The sequence below is a fragment of the Girardinichthys multiradiatus genome, chromosome 22, assembly GCF_021462225.1.
Source record: "Girardinichthys multiradiatus isolate DD_20200921_A chromosome 22, DD_fGirMul_XY1, whole genome shotgun sequence".
Taxonomy (NCBI): domain Eukaryota; kingdom Metazoa; phylum Chordata; class Actinopteri; order Cyprinodontiformes; family Goodeidae; genus Girardinichthys; species Girardinichthys multiradiatus.
Window position 1 is genome coordinate 5,166,505 of NC_061814.1, and position 25,968 is coordinate 5,192,472.

The following is a 25,968-nucleotide window of genomic DNA, read 5'->3' on the forward strand; positions in this document are numbered from 1 at the left end:
ACTCACTCCTCCAAAACAGCCGAAAGTGGCTCAATAATATTTAGATCTGGTGACTGTGCAGGCCATGGGAGATGTTCAACTTCACTTTCATGTTCATCAAACCAATCTTTCACCAGTCTTGCTGTGTGTATTGGAGCTACATCCATTAACATTTACTTTTCCTTCCCATAGAAAGTACTTCTGGATCAGTGCTTCTGTTCTTTTTGTGTCTCTGCTCTGTTCTCTCAAACACCCAGTCGGTCGTGGCAGATGGCCGCTCATACTGAGCTTGGTTCTGCTGGAGGTTTCTTCCTGTTAAAAGGGAGTTTTTCCTCTCCGCTGTCGCTACATGCATGCTCAGTATGAGGTATTGCTGCAAAGTCAACGCCAGTGACTGTCCACTGTCTCTACATGCTCATCCGGGAGGAGTGAATGCTGCAAGTCACTGACTGGATGCAATCTGCTGGGTTTCCTTAGATAGAAAAACTTTTTATCCAATTTGAATAAAAAGCTAACTCTGACTGCACTGTTCAATTGTTAGGATTAATAGGAATGTATGTACCTGACTGTTGTGAAGTGCCTTGAGACAACATGTGTTGTGAATTGGCGCTATATAAATAAAACTGAATTGAATTGTATTGGTGCATTGTCATCCTGATACACGGCACCGCCTTCAGGATACAATGTTTGAACTATTGGATGCACATGGTCCTCAAGAATGGTTCAGTAGTCCTTGGCAGTGACGCGCCCATCTAGCACAAGTATTGGGCCAAGGGAATGCCATGATATGGCAGCCCAAACCATCACTGATCCACCCCATGCTTCAATTTGGGCATGCAACAGTCTGGGTGGTACGCTTCTTTGGGGCTTCTCCACACCGTAACTCTCCCAGATGTGGGGTAAACAGTAAAGGTGGACTCATCAGAGAACAATACATGTTTCACATTGTCCACAGCCCAAGATTTGTGCTCCTTGCACCATTGAAACCGACGTTTGGCATTGGCATGAGTGACCAAAGGTTTGGCTATAGCAGCCCGGCTGTGTATATTGACCCTGTGGAGCTCCCGATGGACAGTTCTGGTGGAAACAGGAGAGTTGAGAAAGAAAATGTTTACAAAATAAACATTTCCAATCTAGAAAGTGGGGATACTATAAATCTCTGGGTTGTGGTTGATTTGTCTTTTTAAAAAAGTTATACAAGCAAACGTTTGGACACACCTTCTCATTCAAAGAGTTGTCTTTATTTTCATGACTATGAATATTGTAGCTTCACACTGAAGGCATCAAAACTATGAATTAACATGTGGAATTTTTATACTAAACAAAAAAGTGTGAAACAACTGAAAATATGTCTTATATTCTAGGTTCTTCAAAGTAGCCACGTTTTGCTTTGATTACTGCTCCGCACACTCTTGGCATTCTGTTGATGACCTTCAAGAGGTAGTCACTTGAAATGGTTTTCATTTCACAGGTGTGCCCTGTCAGGTTTAATTAGTTGGATTTCAAGCCTTATAAATGGGGTTGGGACCATCAGTTGTGTTGTGCAGGAGGTGGATACATTACACAGCTGATAGTCCTACTGAATAGACTGTTAGAATTTGTATTATGGCAAGAAAAAAGAGGCTAAGTAAAGAAAAACAAGTGGCCATCATTACTTTAAGAAATGAAGGTCAGTCAGTCCGAACAATTGGGAAAACTTTGAAAGTGTCACCAAGTGCAGTCGCAAAAACAATCAAGCGCTACAAAGAAACTGGCTCACATGAGGACAGCCCCAGGAAAGGAAGACCAAGAGTCACATCTGCTGCGGATGATAAGTTCATTCGAGTCACCAGCCTCAGAAATTGCAGGTTAACAGCTGCTCAGATTAGAGAACAGGTCGATGCCACACAGAGTTCTAGCAGCAGACACATCTCTGCTGTTAAGAGGAGACTGTGTGAATCAGGCCTTTATAGTAAAATAGCTGCTAGGAAACCACTGCTGAGGACAGGCAACAAGCAGAAGAGACGTTTTGTTCAGTATATAATTCCACATGTGTTAATTCATAGTTTTGATGCCTTCAGTGTGAAGCTACAATATTCATAGTCATGAAAATAAAGAAAACTCTTTGAATGAGAAGGTGTGTCCAAACCTTTGGTCTGTAGTGTATATATTAGCACTGCTAAGAGTACTTATCTTTACTAGTCACTGCAAGTACCTCCAGAATGACTATACATCTGTGATTTTTTTGGAATTGAGTAATGTCGGTAAAAACACATATAGTGCTTCATTATTGTTTTCCAGATTTACTACATTATGTCTGCCCCTCAAGGAACAAATTTACTTTTAACAATATTTGAAAAGCCATTTTATTCAAAAATAGTGTACATTGTACTGTCACAGAATTGCAAACAAAAATAATTTGGACATACTTTTAACAGATTGGAAAGAATTTGAAAAGCTATGCATTTTATGTTGATGGTATATGATGGTGCTCATGAAATGTTCATTTAGATGCATTTATTGTGATTTGATTGTTGGAGTTATTGTTCTGGTATAAATTGCAATTTTGGGAGTAAACTCTTGTGCTACAGGGAGACAAGCTGGATGGTGGCTAGTTAGATTTTAGCCACAGGTGGTCTGTTATTCTGTGGAGTAATTGCTTGGCAAAGTGTTTTACAGTTCTTTAGACCACTCATCCTCACTGTAGGGGTGTACCAGAGAAAAGGTTGAGTGAGGCAAAAAATAGGGTGGATAACATGATGTCCCGTTGAGAGACAATTCTGCCAGACACTTACAATACCTTGAGGGAGTATTATTATTGTATGTGTTCACAGAACACTCTTAGAAAAGGCTATTAAGCTACACTAATGAAAATGATGGTCACAAATGGGGAGACAATCTTCAATTGAATTGAAATGTCAGTGTTTAAAAGACAGGTGCAACAGGCGTTTTCAGCTTTTTAAATGGAGAGCATGTTGTCATTGTGCTTTAGAAAAGCAGGCTTCTTTTTTCACTTTCCAGCCATTTATACCTTGTGAGTTCACAAAGCTCAGGTTCAGCAGCAAGGATAGTGACTCACAGATTTTCTGTTCACTTTTGTTAGCTTCTGGGACATTTTGTCTGTGCTAGGAGCACCAGCTGTGCAAGAAAATCATCTCAACAGTTCTTCAATTTGCTTGTCGGACAACCCCTACAAAGCATTGTTTTAAATGCCCTCCTGAGAGTTCAGTGATCAAACAGCCCCTCCCCCGACTATGGTTATATTAACAAGGCTGTGTTTAAAACAGATTTATGTTTCTTCAAAATGTCTCTAGGAATAATTAGAATATGTTCAATTAGAAACTCAACAGTTTCCAAAAACCTCCCAGTGGCCCATAAGGTTTACCTGATGGCAAAATCAACAGCAAATATACACTCATAATAATATGCAAAAAATCTTGTTTAACTTCCAAGATATTGTGTATCAGCTAAATCTTTTCATATCATAGTCCCTCAGTCCTTCTTTTTCTAGTGCAGAAAGCAGACTTTTAAGGTTGTTTTAATTACAGCTTGCACAAAAATGCAAGAAAAAACATAGTTTTAGTTTTTTGTTTGTTTTTGTTTTAGGAAGAGGATGGAGTTATCAGTTAATCAGTTAGTGAATGCTTAAAAGGGGACGCCATTACTGCTAGCATTTAAAGCTTGACTAGAGTTTGTAGTAGAAACCCTGATCTTTAAGAAAAGTAAAACAAAGCTAACATGGCAGTAGTTTTACACTGTCACAACCTAATTGTCTTTTTTTTTTTAACACCATCTATTGTCAAAGTCTGTGGCTGTAGTGGACCAAAATGCAGACAAGCACTGGGCAGCAACATGATGAGGGACAGCTTCTTTCTTTAATCCAAAGGTTTTTTAAAAGCTTTACAGGAGACGATTCCAAAATTTACAAGGGCAGTCCAAAACTTACATGAAGTTTCCAAAATGAACTATTATCCCAACAGAGGCACAAGAGGGTAGGGAATGGGAGGAACCAGCAGGGAACAATGAAAACTAAATAACTTATAAACTGAGGGAAGTGGAGTGTGGACCAATAAGACAGGGAGGCAGGTAATCAGAGGAAACATGTAACAGGTGTGGACCAGGCTGCAGGGAACTGAGGGAATAAGTGACACTAATTAGCAAGGGTAACCAGGAACACGAGGAGCTGGGCAAGATACTAAACTACCTAACATAACCAAGGGAAAACAGATCTAAGCAAAACTATAGGCAAAGATAAATAACCAAATGAAGCATAAGAATCTAGAATAACCATTAACTAAATGTAGAGGGAACAAAAAACAAAAAAAACACCTGACTGATAAAAAGGAAACAAACACTAAACTAACTGGGAGAAACACTAACTAGACAAAGCAGGGACATGATGAACTATACAAAAGAGCATGGCTGGGAAAGGGCAACTAATCATAAGGGAAACAAGCAACTGGGTAAATAATAACAAAAGGGGGTCTAAGGCCAGAGGGGGAAAAGGAACTAATAAACTAGAAGAATACAGCAAGAATAAATAACCTAACGGTAAACAAGCACAGAAACAATAAGCGAGAAACTAAACTAGAAAACCCAGAGAAGCAAGGAGAACTGTACTGATAACCAGAGGAAAAACCATGAGACAGCAACCACCAAGGGAACTATGGGTGAGGGGAGAAATTACTACTAAAACTAGCAGCCAGGAGAGAGAACAAAACTATCAGGATGACAGAAGGAATAAACAGACATAACTACTAAACCCAAAGGAATAGAAACACCTAACTGAGAAAGTAAATAAACACAAAACCCAAAATGGCAGATCCTGACATACAGGTCCTTCTCAAAATATTAGCATATTGTGATAAAGTTCATTATTTTCCATAATGTCATGATGAAAATTTAACATTCATATATTTTAGATTCATTGCACACTAACTGAACTATTTGAGGTCTTTTATTGTCTTAATACGGATGATTTTGGCATACAGCTCATGAAAACCCAAAATTCCTATCTCACAAAATTAGCATATTTCATCCGACCAATAAAAAAAAGTGTTTTTAATACAAAAAACGTCAACCTTCAAATAATCATGTACAGTTATGCACTCAATACTTGGTCGGGAGTCCTTTGGCAGAAATTACTGCTTCAATGTGGCGTGGCATGGAGGCAATCAGCCTGTGGCACTGCTGAGGTCTTATGGAGGCCCAGGATGCTTCAATAGCGGCCTTTAGCTCATCCAGAGTGTTGGGTCTTGAGTCTCTCAACGTTCTCTTCACAATATCCCACAGATTCTCTATGGGGTTCAGGTCAGGAGAGTTGGCAGGCCAATTGAGCACAGTGATACCATGGTCAGTAAACCATTTACCAGTGGTTTTGGCACTGTGAGCAGGTGCCAGGTCGTGCTGAAAAATGAAATCTTCATCTCCATAAAGCTTTTCAGCAGATGGAAGCATGAAGTGCTCCAAAATCTCCTGATAGCTAGCTGCATTGACCCTGCCCTTGATAAAACACAGTGGACCAACACCAGCAGCTGACACGGCACCCCGGACCATCACTGACTGTGGGTACTTGACACTGGACTTCTGGCATTTTGGCATTTCCTTCTCCCCAGTCTTCCTCCAGACTCTGGCACCTTGATTTCTGAATGACATGCAGAATTTGCTTTCATCCGAAAAAAGTACTTTGGACCACTGAGCAACAGTCCAGTGCTGCTTCTCTGTAGCCCAGGTCTGGGGAATGCGGCACCTGTAGCCCATTTCCTGCACACACCTTTGCACGGTGGCTCTGGATGTTTCTACTCCACACTCAGTCCACTGCTTCCGCAGGTCCCCCAAGGTCTGGAATCGGCCCTTCTCCACAATCTTCCTCAGGGTCCGGTCACCTCTTCTCGTTGTGCAGCGTTTTCTGCCACACTTTTTCCTTCCCACAGACTTCCCACTGAGGTGCCTTGATACAGCACTCTGGGAACAGCCTATTCGTACAGAAATGTCTTTCTGTGTCTTACCCTCTTGCTTGAGGGTGTCAATAGTGGCCTTCTGGACAGCAGTCAGGTCGGCAGTCTTACCCATGATTGGGGTTTTGAGTGATGAACCAGGCTGGGAGTTTTAAAGGCCCCAGGAATCTTTTGCAGGTGTTTAGAGTTAACTCGTTGATTCAGATGATTAGGTTCATAGCTTGTTTAGAGACCCTTTTAATGATATGCTAATTTTGTGAGATAGGAATTTTGGGTTTTCATGAGCTGTATGCCAAAATAATCCGTATTAAGACAATAAAAGACCTGAAATATTTCAGTTAGTGTGCAATGTATCTAAAATATACAGGTCCTTCTCAAAATATTAGCATATTGTGATAAAGTTCATTATTTTCCATAATGTCATGATGAAAATTTTACATTCATATATTTTAGATTCATTGCACACTAACTGAAATATTTCAGGTCTTTTATTGTCTTAATACGGATGATTTTGGCATACAGCTCATGAAAACTCAAAATTCCTATCTCACAAAATTAGCATATCATTAAAAGGGTCTCTAAACGAGCTATGAACCTAATCATCTGAATCAACGAGTTAACTCTAAACACCTGCAAAAGATTCCTGAGGCCTTTAAAACTCCCAGCCTGGTTCATCACTCAAAACCCCAATCATGGGTAAGACTGCCGACCTGACTGGTGTCCAGAAGGCCACTATTGACACCCTCAAGCAAGAGGGTAAGACACAGAAAGAAATTTCTGAACGAATAGGCTGTTCCCAGAGTGCTGTATCAAGGCACCTCAGTGGGAAGTCTGTGGGAAGGAAAAAGTGTGGCAGAAAACGCTGCACAACGAGAAGAGGTGACCGGACCCTGAGGAAGATTGTGGAGAAGGGCCGATTCCAGACTTTGGGGGACCTGCGGAAGCAGTGGACTGAGTGTGGAGTAGAAACATCCAGAGCCACCGTGCACAGGTGTGTGCAGGAAATGGGCTACAGGTGCCGCATTCCCCAGACCCGGGCAGCACTGGACTGTTGCTCAGTGGTCCAAAGTACTTTTTTCGGATGAAAGCAAATTCTGCATGTCATTCAGAAATCAAGGTGCCAGAGTCTGGAGGAAGACTGGGGAGAAGGAAATGCCAAAATGCCAGAAGTCCAGTGTCAAGTACCCACAGTCAGTGATGGTCTGGGGTGCCGTGTCAGCTGCTGGTGTTGGTCCACTGTGTTTTATCAAGGGCAGGGTCAATGCAGCTAGCTATCAGGAGATTTTGGAGCACTTCATGCTTCCATCTGCTGAAAAGCTTTATGGAGATGAAGATTTCATTTTTCAGCACGACCTGGCACCTGCTCACATTGCCAAAACCACTGGTAAATGGTTTACTGACCATGGTATCACTGTGCTCAATTGGCCTGCCAACTCTCCTGACCTGAACCCCATAGAGAATCTGTGGGATATTGTGAAGAGAACGCTGAGAGACTCAAGACCCAACACTCTGGATGAGCTAAAGGTCGCTATCGAAGCATCCTGGGCCTCCATAAGACCTCAGCAGTGCCACAGGCTGATGGCCTCCATGCCACGCCGCATTGAAGCAGTCATTTCTGCCAAAGGATTACCGACCAAGTATTGAGTGCATAACTGTACATGATTATTTGAAGGTTGACGTTTTTTGTATTAAAAACACTTTTCTTTTATTGGTCGGATGAAATATGCTAATTTTGTGAGATAGGAATTTTGGGTTTTCATGAGCTGTATGCCAAAATAATCCGAATTAAGACAATAAAAGACCTGAAATATTTCAGTTAGTGTGCAATGAATCTAAAATATATGAATGTTAAATTTTCATCATTACATTATGGAAAATAATGAACTTTATCACAATATGCTAATATTTTGAGAAGGACTAGTATTTGATTGAAGACAAAAGCAGATCTGCCCAGCATCTTTCTTTTGTCAAATTGCACTATGTGTGTGCGTGTGTAACCCTTTCTTCTTGCTGTTTATTTTACCTGCATTGGCATCGGTGCCTTACTGAAAACTCTATGTTCAGCCTAATTGAACAGCTTCCATGTGCTTTGACTGCTCCAGGGGAAAGAATACGACAGAAACATGAAGTACAGGACAGTAACATCAGTTTTTTAAGAATTAAGATTCAAAATATTTTTACCCATGAATAATTTTAGTGGGTCTCGTTAGATGTTTTCACAAATTAAAGAGTTTGATGGGGAACTAGATACAAATTTGTGAACTTCAAGTGTAGTTAATTTACAAGAGACTCTCATAATGTATGTTCCCGACTTGAAATCTGTATGATTCGATTTAATTGACTTTGTAAAGCTCCTTGAGACAACCTGTGTTGTGAATTGGAGCTATATAAATAAAACTGAATTGAAATAAATTAATTGTTGGGACCACAGCCATGATTACAACATCAAGATGCGGTACAAACTTTTCTGAAACTTTCAAAATAAATTGCATTAACCGACTTCCAGCACAACTTAGGAAGGGGGGGTAACAGCGGACTTCCAATGATGCCACTGCCGTATAAAACCCCCAACTTTCCAATGAATCGATCTCTTCTACGCGGGTCACCCAGGGGCCTGGACAGAGAGACACAGCGCGCTAATGTCCCTGTGCTGGCAAACAGACATAACTCTTCAACTGGATCCAAGAGTATCATACAATCACCGATCATATGCACTAAGTTAAGTAGGAATGAATTACTGTTCGTGTATCCGGTATTTCATTCATGAACGGGGTAATTAAGGTACAAGCGTTGCTTGACTTTCTCTCTGAGGTCTACAGAGGCAAACTTTGTTTGCAGAGAGTTTCCCAGCAGAGACCCTGTCTCTACGACGCCAAGTGAAGCAGTTTCCCGTCTGAAAGGAGGACAACAGGGACCGCATCACCAAGGTTACCGTAGCAACTGTGCAGTTTAGTCGGCGGGCAGAGCGAGCCGCCTTCCCCACAGCTATGGAGGTTAGCTGAAGCTAACCCTTTGTTCACAAAGCTTTCTTCAAACTTCATCGTCGCCCGGTCAACTTCTCCTCAGCATGGTTCACATACGAGGTTAGGGGTTTGGGCAGAGAGAAGTAATTTAGGATGAAATGATCTAAACATTTTATTTTATTTCATTTCATGAAGTTTTGTTTTGTTTGTGACACTCTATCTTAGTGCTAGAAGACTATCTGCAGCACACGTGTTCAGTTTGTGTTCTGTGTTTGTGTGTTTTTTAAAGTTAAGACAAACTTTATTTAAAGGGTGATTTTAAACACAGAAGATTGATCATAACGTGCCGTCGGCGCTTATCCATGTTAACCCTTTTATTAATGGTATTTTAAAGGTGTGTGTTTGATTCTGGTGCTAAGCTATCAGCTTCTTTGTTAGCTTTAACTGCTAACAGCTAAGAACACAACAAAGATCATCTACCCAGAAAGGTTGTTAGTTTTCAATACAGTAAATAATAGTTACCTTACATTATTTTACTAAACTTGTTAACTAAGTAAACACCATTAAGCCCCATTTCTCCAGAAAGATTTGGCTCTTTTCCAAAATATTTACTTAAATATTTTACCATTTCCTTTAATAATATTTATCTAAATATTATTTTAATAAATAAAGGCAGCTAATGAAACCCGTTGAGAATTAGCCATCCAGAAGGTTAGTTTTATGCAGCTGATTATTCTTTAAAACATTATTTTATTAAAATAATAAAATAATATTTTATCTGATCTTGCATTGTGAAGGGTTGTCTAAAGGTATGCTGATTATTGCCTAAGTTAGTTCCAAGACTAACTTCACGTCACTTCCAGATTCTTCAAGATAATCCTTGGTTCTCAAACATAAACATTGCATGGTAATGTTGCATCACTCTTTTGGTCATGATTTCCAATCATCTTTAATCAACTTGTTTATATTGTACATAGCCCATTAGTCTTCCCTATTCTTTAATTTTGCTTGGTAGTTTAGTTAGATTGTTTTAGCACAGTAAAGAGTTTGTTGATTGAAATATGTTTGACTTTGAGTTGACTTATTTTTGTTAATAAATTCTTGTATTTTAAGAAATTGTGTGAATTCATTCCATGTGCGTGCAGAGTTTTGCTGTTCAATAATGTCAGAGCGTGGCTCATCCTTTTAAATTTTTTTTTAATACCACCGCCTTATTGGGCCGGTATTCACAGGACAACCCTTAACAGACCAAAATATTAAGGTATTAATATTAAATAATATATTCAGATTCATAATCACAACATAACTAAATGGTACCAAATACTGCTATGAAAAATGTAGTACCCTAGATGCACTGTTATAAGTAGGATCAGCTGTTGTTGAGTTATGTGAATATGAGGGAAACTGATAAAGGTAGATTTGTTTTACTATAAAAGGTCATGTTATGACTGTTTATAAATTAACTAAATAAAAAAACTAATAAGGTACAATATAATCATGGCATAAATCTCCTTTTATTTCTTCTTCAGATGAGATGGCAAATCCTTCCTTGTCAAAGAGTGGAGGTGACCCTGGAATTACCCCTCTGTCTCCCTCACACATCCAGGTAACTTTTATTAATTTGTCTTTTTTGTATATATTATTGCTTGCAACTTATTTATTTGTAACCACTGCCATAACACTAAAATTTCTGCTTGTGAGGCGAATATCCTATTCTTAAAATTGCCATTGATCAAGATGCATACAAGAGGTCAGATTTGACCTAGTTCTGGTTTTAACAAGTCTAATTGCAAGAGGAGAAGCCAAACTTGTTAAAATAGGGTGAAGTTTAAGATTCCAGTAAATACTGCTGTGTATGGGAATTTATAAATTAAAATCTTAAATGTAAATGATTTTCATAGTGACTGTTTCTGACAAAAGGATAGGACTGTAATAGGTATTAACTACAGTAATGTTAGGGGGTCTCCAGCTCACTAAAACATGCCAGTTTTCGGCTTGTTGTACTTGTTACTTCATTCCAAAAATTATGTATTTTGTATTTCCATTGAGTTTGTTAGGTTTGCTTTCGTACACATACTTCTTGTGTTTAATGGTCCATATTTAATTTTCAGAAGCATCCAGGGTCCAAAATGACTAGTGAAGCCCAGTTACTTGTCATGCCTTAACAAATAAAGGGGCTTAAAACTTGCAGATACCCAGAGACACAGAATCTACAACAACCTAATGTGTAAAAGGGCACTGTCGTCCTTCAGTGTACTGCCTAACCCTAGAGCCATAAGAACATGTTCCCAGTCTATTTAGGAAAACATATTTAAATAACTTCAATGTTATATTTGCATCTTTAAATATTACTAATGATTCTTCTTGAAAATATTCAGCTATTCAGCTCATTATTCTGGATGTAGTAACACTGGGGCGATGCTATGTTTATAAATGAGTGCCATGCTTGTAAGGCTTTCTTGTTAAAACTGAACAATTCAACTGGTATATTTTGTAGTAGCATGCTTGGAAAAATAACAGCTGTACTATTTGATCAAAGACAACTTAACGATAAAATTACACATAGAAGAGACAAAAAAATCAGATTTGCAGATTTTTGAAATTTGTTTAGGATAGTACTGCGACATTATGCATTTACAAGTTCAGATGTGATTGACATGGTTCTGGATGCATAGCCCGCAGCCAGAGACTCTTTGAAAGCTCTGCCTTGGCTTACTGGGTCACATCCAGGTACCCCTGACTGCAGTATTCAGTTTGAACTGGAGTCAAACGTGGACTGAGTCAAATGTTTGACTTTAATATAATGTTTCTTAGTAAAGTTAGTTAAACGGTTAGGTAAATTTTCCTGCTCTGCTCACAAAGCAAATACAGGGAAAAACATGTTTACCACTTTTATTGGGGAATTCCTAGTACCTCAAAATAATGCTTTTGTTTGCCTTGCTGGCTAAAGGGGGTTGCATATTTTTTAATGGATGTAATCGCCATGTTGGATGAGTTTTAAACTTCTAGCACCAGCTCATTGTTTTGGCACTGTTGCCAACTCCTCAGTAAGGCAGGTAGATATTGGCTGTCCTAAAAGTCACTCGAAGTTCTTATATGATGTCATCAGCTAATTTACATATTTGGCCATGCAATTGTGATCCAGGCTATAGGAGAGAAGAATATAAATGTTGGCAAGACAACAAGTGTGTAAAAAAACACTATAAATACAGTATGTTGCAAACTAGATTTACTCACCTGCCTCAACTTGGAAATTAACTTAAGTGATATCCCATTTTTAATTCATAGGGTTCAATATGATGTTGGTCCACCTTTTGCAGCTATAACAGCTTCAACTCTTCTGTGAATGCTGTTTGCAAGGTTTAATAGCGTGTTCATGGAAATGTTTGGCCATTTTTCCAGAAGCACATTTATCAGTCATAGACTGATGTTGGATGAGATGGCATGGCTCTTAGCCTCTCCTCTATTTAAGCCCAAAGGTGTTCTATTGGGTTGCAGTCAGGACTGTGCAGGCAAGCCAAGTTCCTTCAAACAAAACTCTCTTATCCATCTCTTTATGGGCCGTGCTTTGTGCACTGGTGCACAGTCATGTTGAAAGAGGAAGGGGCCCTCCCCAAACTTTTCCCACAAAAGTTGGGAGCATGGAATTGTTCATCATGCAGAAGCATTCAAAGTTCCTTTAACTGGAACTAAGGGGCCGAGCCCAGCCCCACAATATAATCCCCCATTCACCCAACTTTACTCTTGGCACAATACAGTCAGACAACCGCCAAACCCAGACTCGTCCATCAGATTGCCAGATAGAGAAGTGCGATTTGGCAACTGAGAAAACTCCTGGTGATTTGTTTTGTGTCTGTCCACCAATCATATTAACAATGTACCTGAAACATGGAGATGTATAACTAAGGCTCTCCAAGGTGCATATTTCTACTTCTGTGTAATGAGTGAAACAGCTACACTTTCACTGAATCACCTAAAAACCAGATCCAGAGATTATTTAGTACTTATTATTTACCCTAGCAAGCCATAAACGTTAACTCGACCACTCATTTATAGTTTATTTCGAAATACCTCGTAATAAGCAGAGTGAGGTCCTGTTGGTCTTTGTTACTTTGTTTACCAAAAACACAAGGACCAAACTTATAAAGACTCTGAAAACGAACTTACATTGGCTTGATGTGCCATCAAAAATGGCAGAAATCACTTTTCACATCATAACGCACAGATGTTCACATCCAGAATACAAGTGGATGTTGGATGTTTTGAAACAAATCTACCTCCATAGTCTGTCTACATAGCAGTGTTACAGTATGGAGGCGAGAAACCTTTGCTGGATATAAACATTTCCAAATCGTTTGAGGAGCTATTAAACTATTGACCCTAGTCTTTTATAAAACACTTGTTGTAGCCCCAACAGAAATTACCATGCACAAATTCTCTGCTCTGTGTTGTTTCCTACTTCCTTGCTGTATGTTCTTGCTACTGATCTGTTTTTTTGCTGTATGTTGTTGTGCTAACTTTGTGTGTAATCTCTTGTGCGTGCAGCAAAGTGACACGGACCAGGTGCAGTCCGGACCGTCCTTTGTGGTGGTGGTTGCCATCGATTTTGGTACAACGTCAAGTGGTTATGCTTACGCTTTCACTAAGGAGCCAGAGTGCATTCACACCATGAGGTGGGCCAACACTGCAATACAGAAATTAATTGGTGTAAAGCCTGGAGAGTGGGATAAATCAAGAAAAGCACAATATTATCCTGTAGACAGTGTTTTAAAACAGTTCACTGACATATAGAGATAATGACTCTGAGGTTAGGGTCTAAATTACAAAACTAACTTTACACAAATGGGCAGCATTCTTTCTTTAAAGTGAACTGTTGCAATAGCAATCTGAGTACAACACTTTGGGTTATTAGTTTGTTATGGGTGAACCTTTGAACTTGACATATCTCTTGTTTTATAAAATGTAGATTCATCTAGATTTCCATGGATGTGTCTGTGTGAGTTTTGAAAGTTGGACTCTCATTCACTTTTTACTTTTTGGTCAGAGTTTATTTTTTTGCTGCTGCTGCCAATATTTTCCCCATTTATCTTTCACCACCTTCTTAGTTTGAATGTGACTGAAATAAATCACTTTGAAGTCAAACAATTCATTTCAGTTTATTTATATAGCGCCAATTCACAACACATGTCGTCTCAAGGTACTTCACAAAAGTCAGGTACATACATTCCAATTAATCCTAAACATTGAACAGTGCAGTCAGATTCAGTTATTTTTTCAAATTGGATAAAAAGTTTTTCTATCTAAGAAAACCCAGCAGATTGCCTCGAGTCAGAGACTTGTAGCATTCACTCCTCCTGGATGAGCATGTAGGGACAGTGGACAGTCACTGGTGTTGACTTTGCAGCAATCCCTCATACTGAGCATGCATGTAGCGACAGTGGAGAGGAAAAACTCCCTTTTAACAAAAAAAAACCTCCAGCAGAACCAGGCTCAGTGTGAGCGACCATCTGCTACGACCGACTGGGGGTTTGAGAGAACAGAGCAGAGACACAAAAAGAAGAAAGAAGCACTGATCCAGGAGTACTTTTTATGGGAAGGAAAAGTAAATGTTAATGATGTAGCTCCTTTAGTCATTTCACCTAGAAAGAAAGAACAGATAAACTCTGAGCCAGTTTCTACGGTTAGAGTCTGAAAGAGAGCACATATAAGGAGAGAGAAAGGGTTAAACACTGAAAGACAGGGCCAAGTGGGTCATCGGTAGAAGGTGAGCATTAAGTTGTTGCCAGCAGAAGCTTGGACTATGCCCCGTCCAGTAAGGTGTCACAGGTAGACACAGAGTCAGGCCAGGTGTAGCTTCTAGGAAGAGAAAAGAGTGAGAACATAAAGTTAAAAGCTGAAATAACAGCAACAAATGCAAAATTGGAGAGTAGTGTGAGAATGTAGCGAAGAGGGTGAAAGTGGTCATTATGCCCTCCAGCAGCCTAAACCTATAGCAGCATAACTACAGAGAGCCACTTGAACTATAAGCTTTATCAAAAAGGAAAGTTTTAAGCCTGCCTTAAAAGTAGACAGGGTGTCTGCCTCACGGACTAAAACTGGGAGCTGGTTCCACAGGAGAGGAGCCTGATAACTAAAGGATCTGCCTCCCATTCTACTTCTAGAGACTCTATGAACCACCAGTAAACCTGCAGTCTGAGAACGAAGAGCTCTGTTAGGAACATATGGAACAATCAGATCTCTGATGTATGATGGAGCTAGATCATTAAGGGCTTTATATGTGAGGAGGAGAATTTTAAATTATATTCTGGAACAGGGAGCCAATGAAGGGAAGCTAAAATAGGAGAAATATGATCTCTCTTTTCAATTTTCATCAGAACTCTTGCTGCAGCATTTTGAATCAGCTGAAGGCTTTTAACTGCATTTTGTGGACATCCTGGTAGTAAAGAATTACAATAGTCCAGCCTTGAAGTAACAAATGCATGGACTAGTTTTTCAGTGTCACTCCTGGATAGGATATTTCTAATTTTGGCAATGTTCCGGAGATGAAAGAAGGAAATCCTAGAAACCTGTTTAATATGGGATTTAAATGACATGTCCTGGTCAAAAATAACACCAGGGTTTTTTCCTTTTATTATCGGAGGTCAATTTAATGCTATCCAGGTTAAGTGATTGACTAAGCCGTTTCTTTTTTAAAGACTCCGGTCCAAAGATGACAACTTCTGTCTTGTCTGAATTTAGAAGCAGAAAATGTAAAGTCATCCAAGTTTTTATGTCTTCAAGACATGCTTGTAGTCTATCTAACTGGTTGGGCTCATCAGGATTCATGGATAAGTAAAGTTGAGTATCATCAGCGTAACATTGAAAATTTATCCTATGCTGCCTGATAATTTTACCTATTGGAAACATATATATAGTAAAGAGAAATGGCCCAAGTACTGAACCCTATGGTACTCCACAATTAACCCTGGAGTTTAAAGATGATTTATCATTTACATGAACAAACTGGAATCTGTCAGACAAATAAGATTTAAACCAGCCTAGCGCTGTTCCCCTGATCCCTACAGCATATTCCAGCCTTTTTAAGAGGATATTGTGATTGACTGTATCAAATGCAGCACTGAGATCTAACAGAACCAGAACAGACACAAGTCCATTATGAGGCCACAAGAATATCATTAGTGACTTTCAGCAGAGCTGTTTCAGTGCTATAATAAGCTCTGAAACCTGACTGAAACTCTTCAAACAGGTCATTGCTGTGTAAATGCTCACACATTTGATTAGCAACTATTTTCTCCAGAATTTTAGATAAGAACGGAGGATTGGATATAGGTCTGTAATTTTTCAAGTCATCTCAATCGAGCAAAGGTTTCTTAAGTAAAGGTTTAATTACACCTGCATTAAAAGCTTGTGGTACATATCCATTTACTAAGGATAGATTAATCATATCTAAAATGGGGCTGGTAATCAGAGGGAACACTTCCTTAAATAATTTGGTTGGGATTGGGTCTAACATACAAGTTGAAGGTTTAGATGAAGCTAAAATTTCTGATAACTCAGGAAGCTCCACAGGATCAAAACAGTCCAAACACAGATCAGGTTCTACAGTTACTTCCAATGTTGTCTCACCTGCTGAGGATGAAGTAATCATCTTTGGGAGTATGTCAATAATTTTATTTTTAATAGAATCAATTTTATTTAAGAAGAATCCCATAAAGTCATGATTGCTAAGAGCTAAGGGAATGGGTGACTCAACAGAGCTATGACTGTGTAAGTTTAGCAACTGTACTAAAGAGAAACCTAGGATTATTATTGCTCTCTTCTAAAATGATGAGAAATAAGCTGTTCTTGCTTGGCGAAGTGTCTTTTTATACAACACTAGGCTATTTTTCCAGATTAAGTAGGAATCCTCTAGGTGTCTAGAGCGTCATTTTCTCTCCAATCTTTTAACATTGTGCTTTAAAGTACGCAGCTCTAAATTAAACCAGGGAGCCAGCCTCCTTTGAAAAATTACCTTCTTTTTCAAGGGGGCTGCATTGTCTAATGCACCACGCAATGATGAAGTAACACTATGAACAAGATAATCAATTTGAGAAGGAGAAGAAACAAAATTATTGCCCTCCACTGTGTTTTTCTGTGATAATGAGGAAATTAAAAGTGGAACAGATTCTTTAAAGGTTGTTACAGCATTGTCTAATAATGATCTACTATAATGAAATTTTCTTTCAGGTGTGGAGTACTCGGTTAAATTAAACTCAAAGGTTATTAAAAAATGGTCAGAGTCTGATTGAATCTGATGTATGCTTGTGTGAACACAAAATGCTTTGCTAGCCTCTCATATCTTTAACAGTTATATAAAATAGATCATTTGTTTTCTATTAAAACAAACAGGCACGAATCTTGTATACTTCTGCCTAGTGAACAGATGTTTGTAGCAGCAGTTTAAAAAACTATATTAATACTATTAGTATTGCAAAGTCCCAAACCTACTCGCCCATTGTCTACATCGCTAATTGTTGACATATTGGTGGCATTGATGAATAATTAGTTCTAGTAGCCATTGAATGGGGGCACAGCAGCATGTGTGACCCATCCTCCATCTATTTACGACCTTGCTCTCTCTCTGCCCTTTCTCCCCTGTCGTTCACCAATTTATGACCTTGCATTTTCTATGCTTCACTCCCTAAGCTTGACTCCCCTATATCTGCACACAGGTTACACACATAGATAGTTTATATTCTACAGGTGGTTTAAGGGGAATTTCCAAGAGTTTAAAGTTGGTATCACAGTTAAGGATAATGGAAACGAGTGAAAAGATACAAAGCTATGACCTGCTGAAAGAGATAGTGGAGTTAGTAATTGTAATGCTATTGGAGAAAATCATTTGTGATCAAATTCAACTCGGTTCCACTCCTCTTTTTATACAGTGGCAATTCACATTTTCTCAACGCATGTTACAAGTGAAAAGTCAAATCAATCAAATCATGCAGACATATTCCAAGTGAAGCACATTGGAGTAGTATCTAGTTGTAGAAACTCAGCTGAACAGATAAGCTCTGAGCCAGTTTTCAAGTGCATAGGATGAAAGAGGACATTCAGTTAAAAGCTCAGCCAATAAATATGTCTTGGAGAGAGACAGGATTAAACACTGAAAGACGAGCCCAAGCTTATTATCTAGAGAAGGAAAACATGAAGTTGGCAATAGTAGCCCAGCCCATACCCCCTGCCGCAGATAAACATAACTTCAGGCCAGATATGGCTTCTAGGAAGAGAAAAAACAGAAACGGCTAAGAACACGTGCTTGCCCACTTTATGAGTCAGCTGAAGATCATTTAACCAGAAAGGTTGTTGGTCCTCATCCAAAATATTTCCTTAAATATTATTTTAACATTTCCTTAATATTTCCTCAAATATTATTGTACTAGATGTGATAACTAATTAAAGACCATTAAGACCCATTTATCTAAAAAATTTGGTTCTTATTCAAAATAATATTTCCTTAAATATTATTTTAATAAACAAAGGCAGCTAATTAAACACAGCTGAGGATTAGTCATCCAGAACGTTGGTTTTTTTCAGCAAATCATTCTTTAAAATGTTGTTTTATTAAAATAATCTTTTATCTGGTATTGCATTGTGAATGGTTGAAGGTAAACCAATTATTTATTTAGTTAGTTCCAAGACTAAACTTCATTTCCAGATTCTTCAAGATTATCCAAGAGTTTATGCTGTTCAATAATGTCAGAGCTTGGCTCATCCCTTTTGACTTTGTCCTAATACCACCGCCTTATTGGGCTGGTATTCACAGGACAACCCTTAACAGACCGGAATATTATTTAGTAAAATATTAAAGTAATAATGTTAAATATATAGTCATAATCACAACACAATTTACCTTTCAAAAATTATAATATGAACCTTTTGATGATTTATATATATATTTATTTGTTCCCCGCGACCCACTATGAAATAAGCGGTATAGAAAATGACTGACTGACTAAAGTATTAATATTAAGTAATATATTGATATTCATAATCACAACAGTGTTTTTTCTTTTCTGCCTGATAATAATCCTGTTACCACAGTCGATACATCTTTTAATCAACATGTATACATTTAAAATTAAAAATTTAGTTAGTGCTTTTTATCTTTCAAGGGATCAGTTTAAGGGATGAACGATTACATATTTTGTAAAAATTGTAGCAGATCATGAAAATCATCACATTGATTTAGAAAAGCTATTCCTGAATGTGATTCCTCCATTTTAGTCAGGTGTCTATCCAGGTGTTGGAATGGCAAAGTCAAAGTCCAGACCTGAATCTAATCGAGCATCTGTGGAAAGAGCTGAAGACTGCTGTTCACGAACGCTCTCCATCCAACCTCACTGAGCTCGAGCTGTTTTACAAGGGCAAGAATTTCAGTGTCTCGATGTGCAAAACTGATAGAGACATACCCCAAGTAACTTGCAGCTGTAATTGCAGCAAAGGGTGGCGCTACAAAGTATTAACGCACAAGGGGGCCGAATAATATTGCACGCCCCACTTTTCAGTTTTTTATTTGTTAAACAAGTTTGACACATCCAATAAATTTCATTCCACTTCATGATTGTGTTCCACTTGTTGTTGATTCTTCAGAAAACATTAGAATTTTATATCTTTATGTTTGAAGCCTGAAATGTGGCAAGAGGTTGACCAGTTCAAGGGGGCCGAGTACTTTTGCAAGGCACTGTATAAAATGGTGGTTCACTTCACGGGCTAAGGTGAACCACCGTCCCACTAAGCCAGCGGTCCACCGGGGATTTCCCCGGTTCCCCCATATGCCAATTTGCCCCTTGCTGTGAGTCACTTCACTGAATGAAGACCAAACACGTTTTAATCAAAAATGCACCAGAAACAGAAACCCGAGTCCAGTCCATGTGAAAACAGGTCCAGGTTTAATTATGCAAGGATATTCACAAAATACTAGCTCGTTTTGCATCTGGTTTCATTCCCGCCGCTTAGACTGGCGGTTCTTTTGCTTGATGTTGAGAGCATGGGAAATCTCCAACACGGATTTAAAATGCTGTGCAAATCTGTCAAGATCATATTTTCTCCTCTGAGATGCGCGTCGTGTATACACGTCAGCTGCTTCTATTGGTGAAGCATGTTATCTTTCAAAACCAACCACATAAATAAAGAATATCGATGATGTATTAGAGATAATTCCAGTTCCCACGGTCCCTGAATGCAACAGCTGGGAACATGTTCAGCCGCTGTGTTGAGCTGTCATCATGATTCCGCACCCCCGTGATCTTACGCCCCGCCCCCCACGCCAAAACAGAAGTTTGAAGCGGAAAAAAAAACTTGAATTTGAAAAGTAGTTTTGAACTTTTTTTTTCTTCCAGTTTCACATCTGTTTTTTGTTTTTTTTCAGTTGCAAAACTTTTTTTCCAGTTTTCACATTTTTTGGGGGGAAGTTCGAAATAGGGTTTTAGGTTCAAATTCTTTTCGTTTGAACAAACTTATTTTTCAGGTTCAAATTTTTTTCGTTTGGCCCCAATTTAGCTCCATATAATTGCTTTCATTCTTTTCTACTTACACATTTTCTTTTACTTTATTTGGATACAAATAAGTAAAAGTCTAATTAGTACAGACTATGTTCCAGGCATGTTGGATGATGTCCTTTATCCCAGTCTAGAAAGATTTTAGAAGCATTTGGGTCAGGATAGAAATTGATTAAAAGTATTGATCTTCACACCAACCTAAAAACAGTTCAAAATCAGAACTTATTTTCATAAAACCTAGACTTTGATGATAGTGAGAAATGTGGTAGTTTCTCATGTCTTAACAGATATCATTTAAAGGTCCTGCACACATTTCCACTACATTAGTCCAAATCAGTGGCTTGTAATTAGAAATTTAAATTTACTATTTATTAACTGACTTGTAAACTGACTTGTCTCTTTTCAGGCGTTGGGAGGGTGGAGACCCTGGTGTGTCCAATCAGAAGACCCCAACCACCATCCTACTCACTCCAGACAGAAAGTTCCACAGCTTTGGCTATGCAGCCCGTGATTTCTACCATGATCTGGACCCCAGCGAGTCCAAACACTGGCTGTACCTGGAGAAATTCAAAATGAAGCTTCACACTACTGCAGTAAGATTAAAACACACTGTTTATCAGCAGCACATGATCAATAAATGATGATTAACTTTGTGTTGCGGCAGCAGTAGTGGGGTTATTCGATGACTGGCTCACCTTAACTAGTCTGATACATAATTTTTTTGCAGAATAAGGATGACATGATAAGCAGACTTTTTCAGATTTTTGTATTTCAGTAGGCTCATCTGACAAAGAGATATGAGAAGTGACTATTTACAGTAGGGAGAACAAGTATTGGATACACTGCAGATTCTGCGGGTTTCTCGCTTGCAAAGCATGCAGAAGTCTTTAATTTTTATCGTAGGTACTCTTCAACTGTGAGAGACAGAATCTAAAAGAAAAATCCAGAAAATATTACATTTTGTAATTTCTTAAGTAATCAGCATTTTATTGCATGACATAAGTATTTGATGCATCAGAAACCTTTGTTTGCAATTCCAGATATCAGACATTTCCTGTAGTTCTAGATAAGGTTTACACACACACTGCAGCAGGGATTTTGGACCACTCCTCCAACCAGATCTTCTCCAAATCCTTCAGCTTTCGGGGCTGTCGCTGGGCGACACGGACTTTCAGCTCCCTCCAAAGATTTTCGATTGGGTTCAGGTCTGTAGACTGGCTATACCACTCCAGGACCTTGAGATGCTTCTTATGGAGCCACTCCTTAGCTGCCCTGGCTGTGTGGTTCGGGTCATTGTCATGCAGGAAGACCCAGTCCACGACCCATTTTCAGTGCCCTTACTGAGGGAAGGAGGTTGTTGGCCAAGATCTCCTGATACATGACCCCATCCATCCTCCCCTAAATATGGTGCAGTCCTCCTGTCCCCTTTGCAGAAACCATCCCCAAAAAATGATGTTTCCACCTCCATGCTTCACGGTACGGACGGTTTTCTTGGGGTTGTACTCATCCTTATTCTTCCTCCAAACACGGCAAGTGGAGTTTAGACCAAAAAGCTCTATTTTTGTCTCATCAGACCACATGACCTTCCCCCATTCCCTCTCTGGATCATCCAGATGGTCATTGGCAAACTTTAGATGGGCCTGGGCATGCGCTGGCATGGGCAGGGGCGCTGTAAGATTTTAATTCATGGCGGCGTAGTGTGTAGCAACACACTCCTCCTGCCTTCTTTGAGATTGTGGTCCCAGCTCTCTTCAGGTCATTGACCCAGTGCTGCCGCGTAGTTCTGGGCTGATCCCTCACCTTCTTCATGATCACTGATGCCCCACGTGGTGAGATCTTGCATGGAGGCCCAGACAGAGGGAGATTGACCGTCATCTTGAACTTCTTCTATTTTCTTCTAATTGCTCCAACAGTTGCGGTCTTCTCACCAAGCTGCTTGGCTATTTTCCTGTAGCCCATCCCAGACGTGTGCAGGTCTACTATTTTATCCCTGATGTCCTCACACAGCTCTCTGGTCTTCGCCATTGTGGAGAGGTTGGAGTTTGTTTGATTGAGTGTGTGGACAGGTGTCTTTTATACAGATAACGAGTTCAAACAGGTGCAGTTAATACAGGTAATGAGTGGAGAACAGGGGGGCTTCTTCAACATGAAATAACAAGCCTGTGAGAGCTGGAATTATCAGTTTGTTAAGTGATCAAATACTTATGTCGTGCAATAAAATGCTACTTAATTACTTAAAGATCACACAATGTGATTTTATGGATTTTTGTTATAGATTTAGATCACTCACAGTTGAAGAGTACCTATAATAAAAATGAAAGACTTCTACATGCTTCGCAAGTGGGAAAACCTGCAAAATCAGCAGTGTATCGAATACTTCTTCTCCCCACTGTAGCCATCTCATTGCCTAGTTTAGATTAGTGATGTGTTATTATTTGAGGAGACTTAGAATAGATTTACATGAAAATAATAAATATGACTGTTATAATTTAAAGCTGTACACTCAGTGTAAATAGATTCACGAATGAGGGTTGGAGTGTCTCCTGGAATGTTCACTGGCCAAAGCAATGCTACTTCCGCCTCAGTTTCGGCCTTTTTTTGAGGTCAGAGTAACACAGAACTTCTTTCAAATTAGGCCATAGTTGTAGCCTAGAGCTTAATTCTTAATTCTATTTTTAGACTCCATATTTATATCTATTCTGTATTTGGACTCCTTTAAACTTACCTGCACTGTACTATAACAAATGTAATTGTATCCCAATGTGGACTGAGATGATGGCGCAGGGTGTATGGCGGGCTGTCTCTCTTGGTCTCTTTGCTTTCTGCTTGTTGTTAGTTTTATTTTATGAATTTTTTGTTGTCCTGATAGTTCAGCTTAACATGTTTTTGATTGCCAGACAGTATTGAGTTTTCGGACTGTCTGATTTACTCGTTTTTAATCCAAGCAAGTGAAATGCAAGTCTTCCTCCGCTACTTGCGGGCATACCTGACTTCCTACGCCAACTTCCACTCAGCTTTCCCCGTAGGAAGAGACATGGAAAACGGGCTTGCGTCTTGGTACGCATCAGGAATCACCTGAAGTCTCTTGGATTGACTAGTCACTAGACTGTGATGGATGTATTGCATTCTGCTTGGCAGTCGTTTGCATCCCGATGTCACTGCTGAATCCAGCCGGTTTGCCCACCCGATCTTTCGAGCCAACCGGTGCAATATCCACCTGTTTGGCATCAGGTGCGGTTCTGTGGAGGAGGTGTGAATTCAGTAAACCTTTGCCTTCTGGGACAAGCTTCTTCTTCTCCTGTGATGACCACCCTCCAGATGGCTCTACTAAATACTGGATCACTGGCAAATAAGACATTTATTCAACAGCTTTCATTTGGCTCCTACACAAGCTTCGAAATCCAACTTTTAGAACTGAGCTTCTGGCCTCAGTGCTCTGTACGGTGGTGTACCATCCACCTAAATGTGTGCAGGATTTTATAAGTGAATTTGCTGACTTGCTGGTTTTTGTTTGCTAAGTCATGACCATGTTTTAATTAGGACTGTTGTAAACGATAATTTTAGTAATCGAGTATTCTATTGATTATTCTGATGATTAATCTAGTATTTGAATAAAACTTCTGTTTTGCTGTAGCAACTTAAGATAGTAGAAATATATGAAAGAGAAAATGCAGGTAAAAATTCAATTAATTTTTACATTTGTCTTGCATTTTTCTTGCTTAAAATGCAATAAGATTCAAACATCACCTTTAGTTTTAAGTCTGAAATATGAAAAATCTTGTTCTTGCAAAAACAGAAGAAAAATAAAACATTTCATATTAACTTAAAAAGTTTTGAGGCATATTAGTAAACACCGGCTTTTATAGATATTACACTATACTTTCAGTCTGAAGTTTGAAGTCCAAAAAAACTTTTTAAAAGTGCAAAAATAGATGTGAAATAAAACATCTCACATCAACTTAAAAATCAAATAGCAAACTTAAATTGAGGCATATTAGTAAACACTGACTGCCTTTTACAGATATTACACTATACTTTAAGTCTCAAGTTTGAAGTATGACAAAACTTGAAAATTAATTTAATTTTGTGAAGGGGTAGTTTACTTCTACTGATGACACTTACTGCAGTAAAAGCAAATAAGTGATTGATGCATTTTAAGCTTCAATTTCTTGATTTTATTTGTGTATATATGTGAGGTTCGAAGTTGCATTAAATGCAAGAATTTTAGCAAGGTCAGAAGATTCACATACCGATCGAAGACCACGCCGACACCCGGCGCAGGTGAAAAACCCACAGAGGTTTTATTTCCAAGGAGATGAGTTTCCTCCTTGTTGATTCAGTCGACTAAACAGTCCTCATATTTTTTCCCATTTTGGACAGATGAGAAGTTTATCGTTTTTTTTTTTTTTTTCAACCGGTGGAGAGAAGAAATAAACGTCAAAGTAATTTTGTTCTTTTTTTTATTTTAAATTGGATAGGTGCATTTAGAAGTCTGCGCAGGGTGAGGCATACCTAAGGTGATTTAGAATCACCAGTAGTTAATCCAAGTTATAAACTTTTTTTGCATGCAATACTGATTGAAGTGTTTTATGCTGAGCTGTGTTTTTGCTGTGCAAGGTGTGTGTTAATGTTTTTGTCCGGCTGATCCCAAATCAGCCAGGATTTAGAAGTTGGACTTTTAAAGTTTTTCATTCAAAGCAACTGTGGTCTGGGCCTCGCCTGACCACTCCTTTGTTCCAGTTTTATTACTGGAGTTTTCCACTGAGATTCGGGGCAATCAGCTGCTAGTGGCTAAAGGGGTGATCACTGCAATCGAGACATCAGCACACCACGAGGACTTCTCTTTCTAAGCTAACCCAAATTGCACATTTTGTCCATAAAACTGCTGGTTTGATCTTCATAGACACTCAATGCGCATATATTTTCTTTTATTATTATTCTTAGGTTGTCATTTTTATCCCCTTTGTGTAGAATGGTGCATGTTAGTTAGGTGAAGGTTTTTGGACCAGAATGATGGTATACCAGGCCTATATGGCTTCAATAAATCTTCACATATTTATTTAAGAGAAGCGTTTGTGTTTATTTTGTGCCAGAGTGATTTATCTGTCAAAAGAAGGTCGAAGTTCCCCCACCTTCGGTGCAGCGGTTGAATAAACAGTGACATTTAGTGGTTTTGGTTAATAATTATCAATTATTAATGATAAATAACTAATTGTAGGTGTGGCGCTGATGGTGTAGGGGCGAAGGCGCGCGACCATATGCAGAGGCTGTAGCCCTCGAAGCGGCTGTCCCGGGTTCGAGTCCCGGACCTGGCGACATTTGCCGAATGTCTCCCCCTCTCTCTACCCCTCTTTCCTGTCTGCCTACTGTCAAAAAAAATAAAAAATAAAGGCCACTAGTGCCGAAAAAATATCTTTAAAAAAAAAAATTACTAATTGTAATTATTGAGAGCTTTGAGCCCATAATCACAACACCAGAGGATGTCTCTGATTTCTATTCGGAAGTAATGATTTTTGGTTATAAAAAATTATTTTCCTGAATTTTTGATAA

General features: G+C 39.0%; 1 protein-coding gene across 2 annotated transcripts in view; it reads left to right on the forward strand.

The window, feature by feature from the left end:
- The window catches only part of hspa12a (heat shock protein 12A), a 110,004-nt gene that overhangs the window by 14,020 nt on the left and 70,016 nt on the right, over nucleotides 1-25,968 (forward strand). For both annotated transcript variants that reach the window (XM_047351940.1, XM_047351941.1), the window contains 3 exons: nucleotides 10,408-10,484; nucleotides 13,424-13,551; nucleotides 20,825-21,011. In XM_047351940.1, coding sequence (XP_047207896.1) covers nucleotides 10,408-10,484; nucleotides 13,424-13,551; nucleotides 20,825-21,011 — 392 coding nt within the window. The remainder of the gene's footprint in view (nucleotides 1-10,407; nucleotides 10,485-13,423; nucleotides 13,552-20,824; nucleotides 21,012-25,968) is intronic.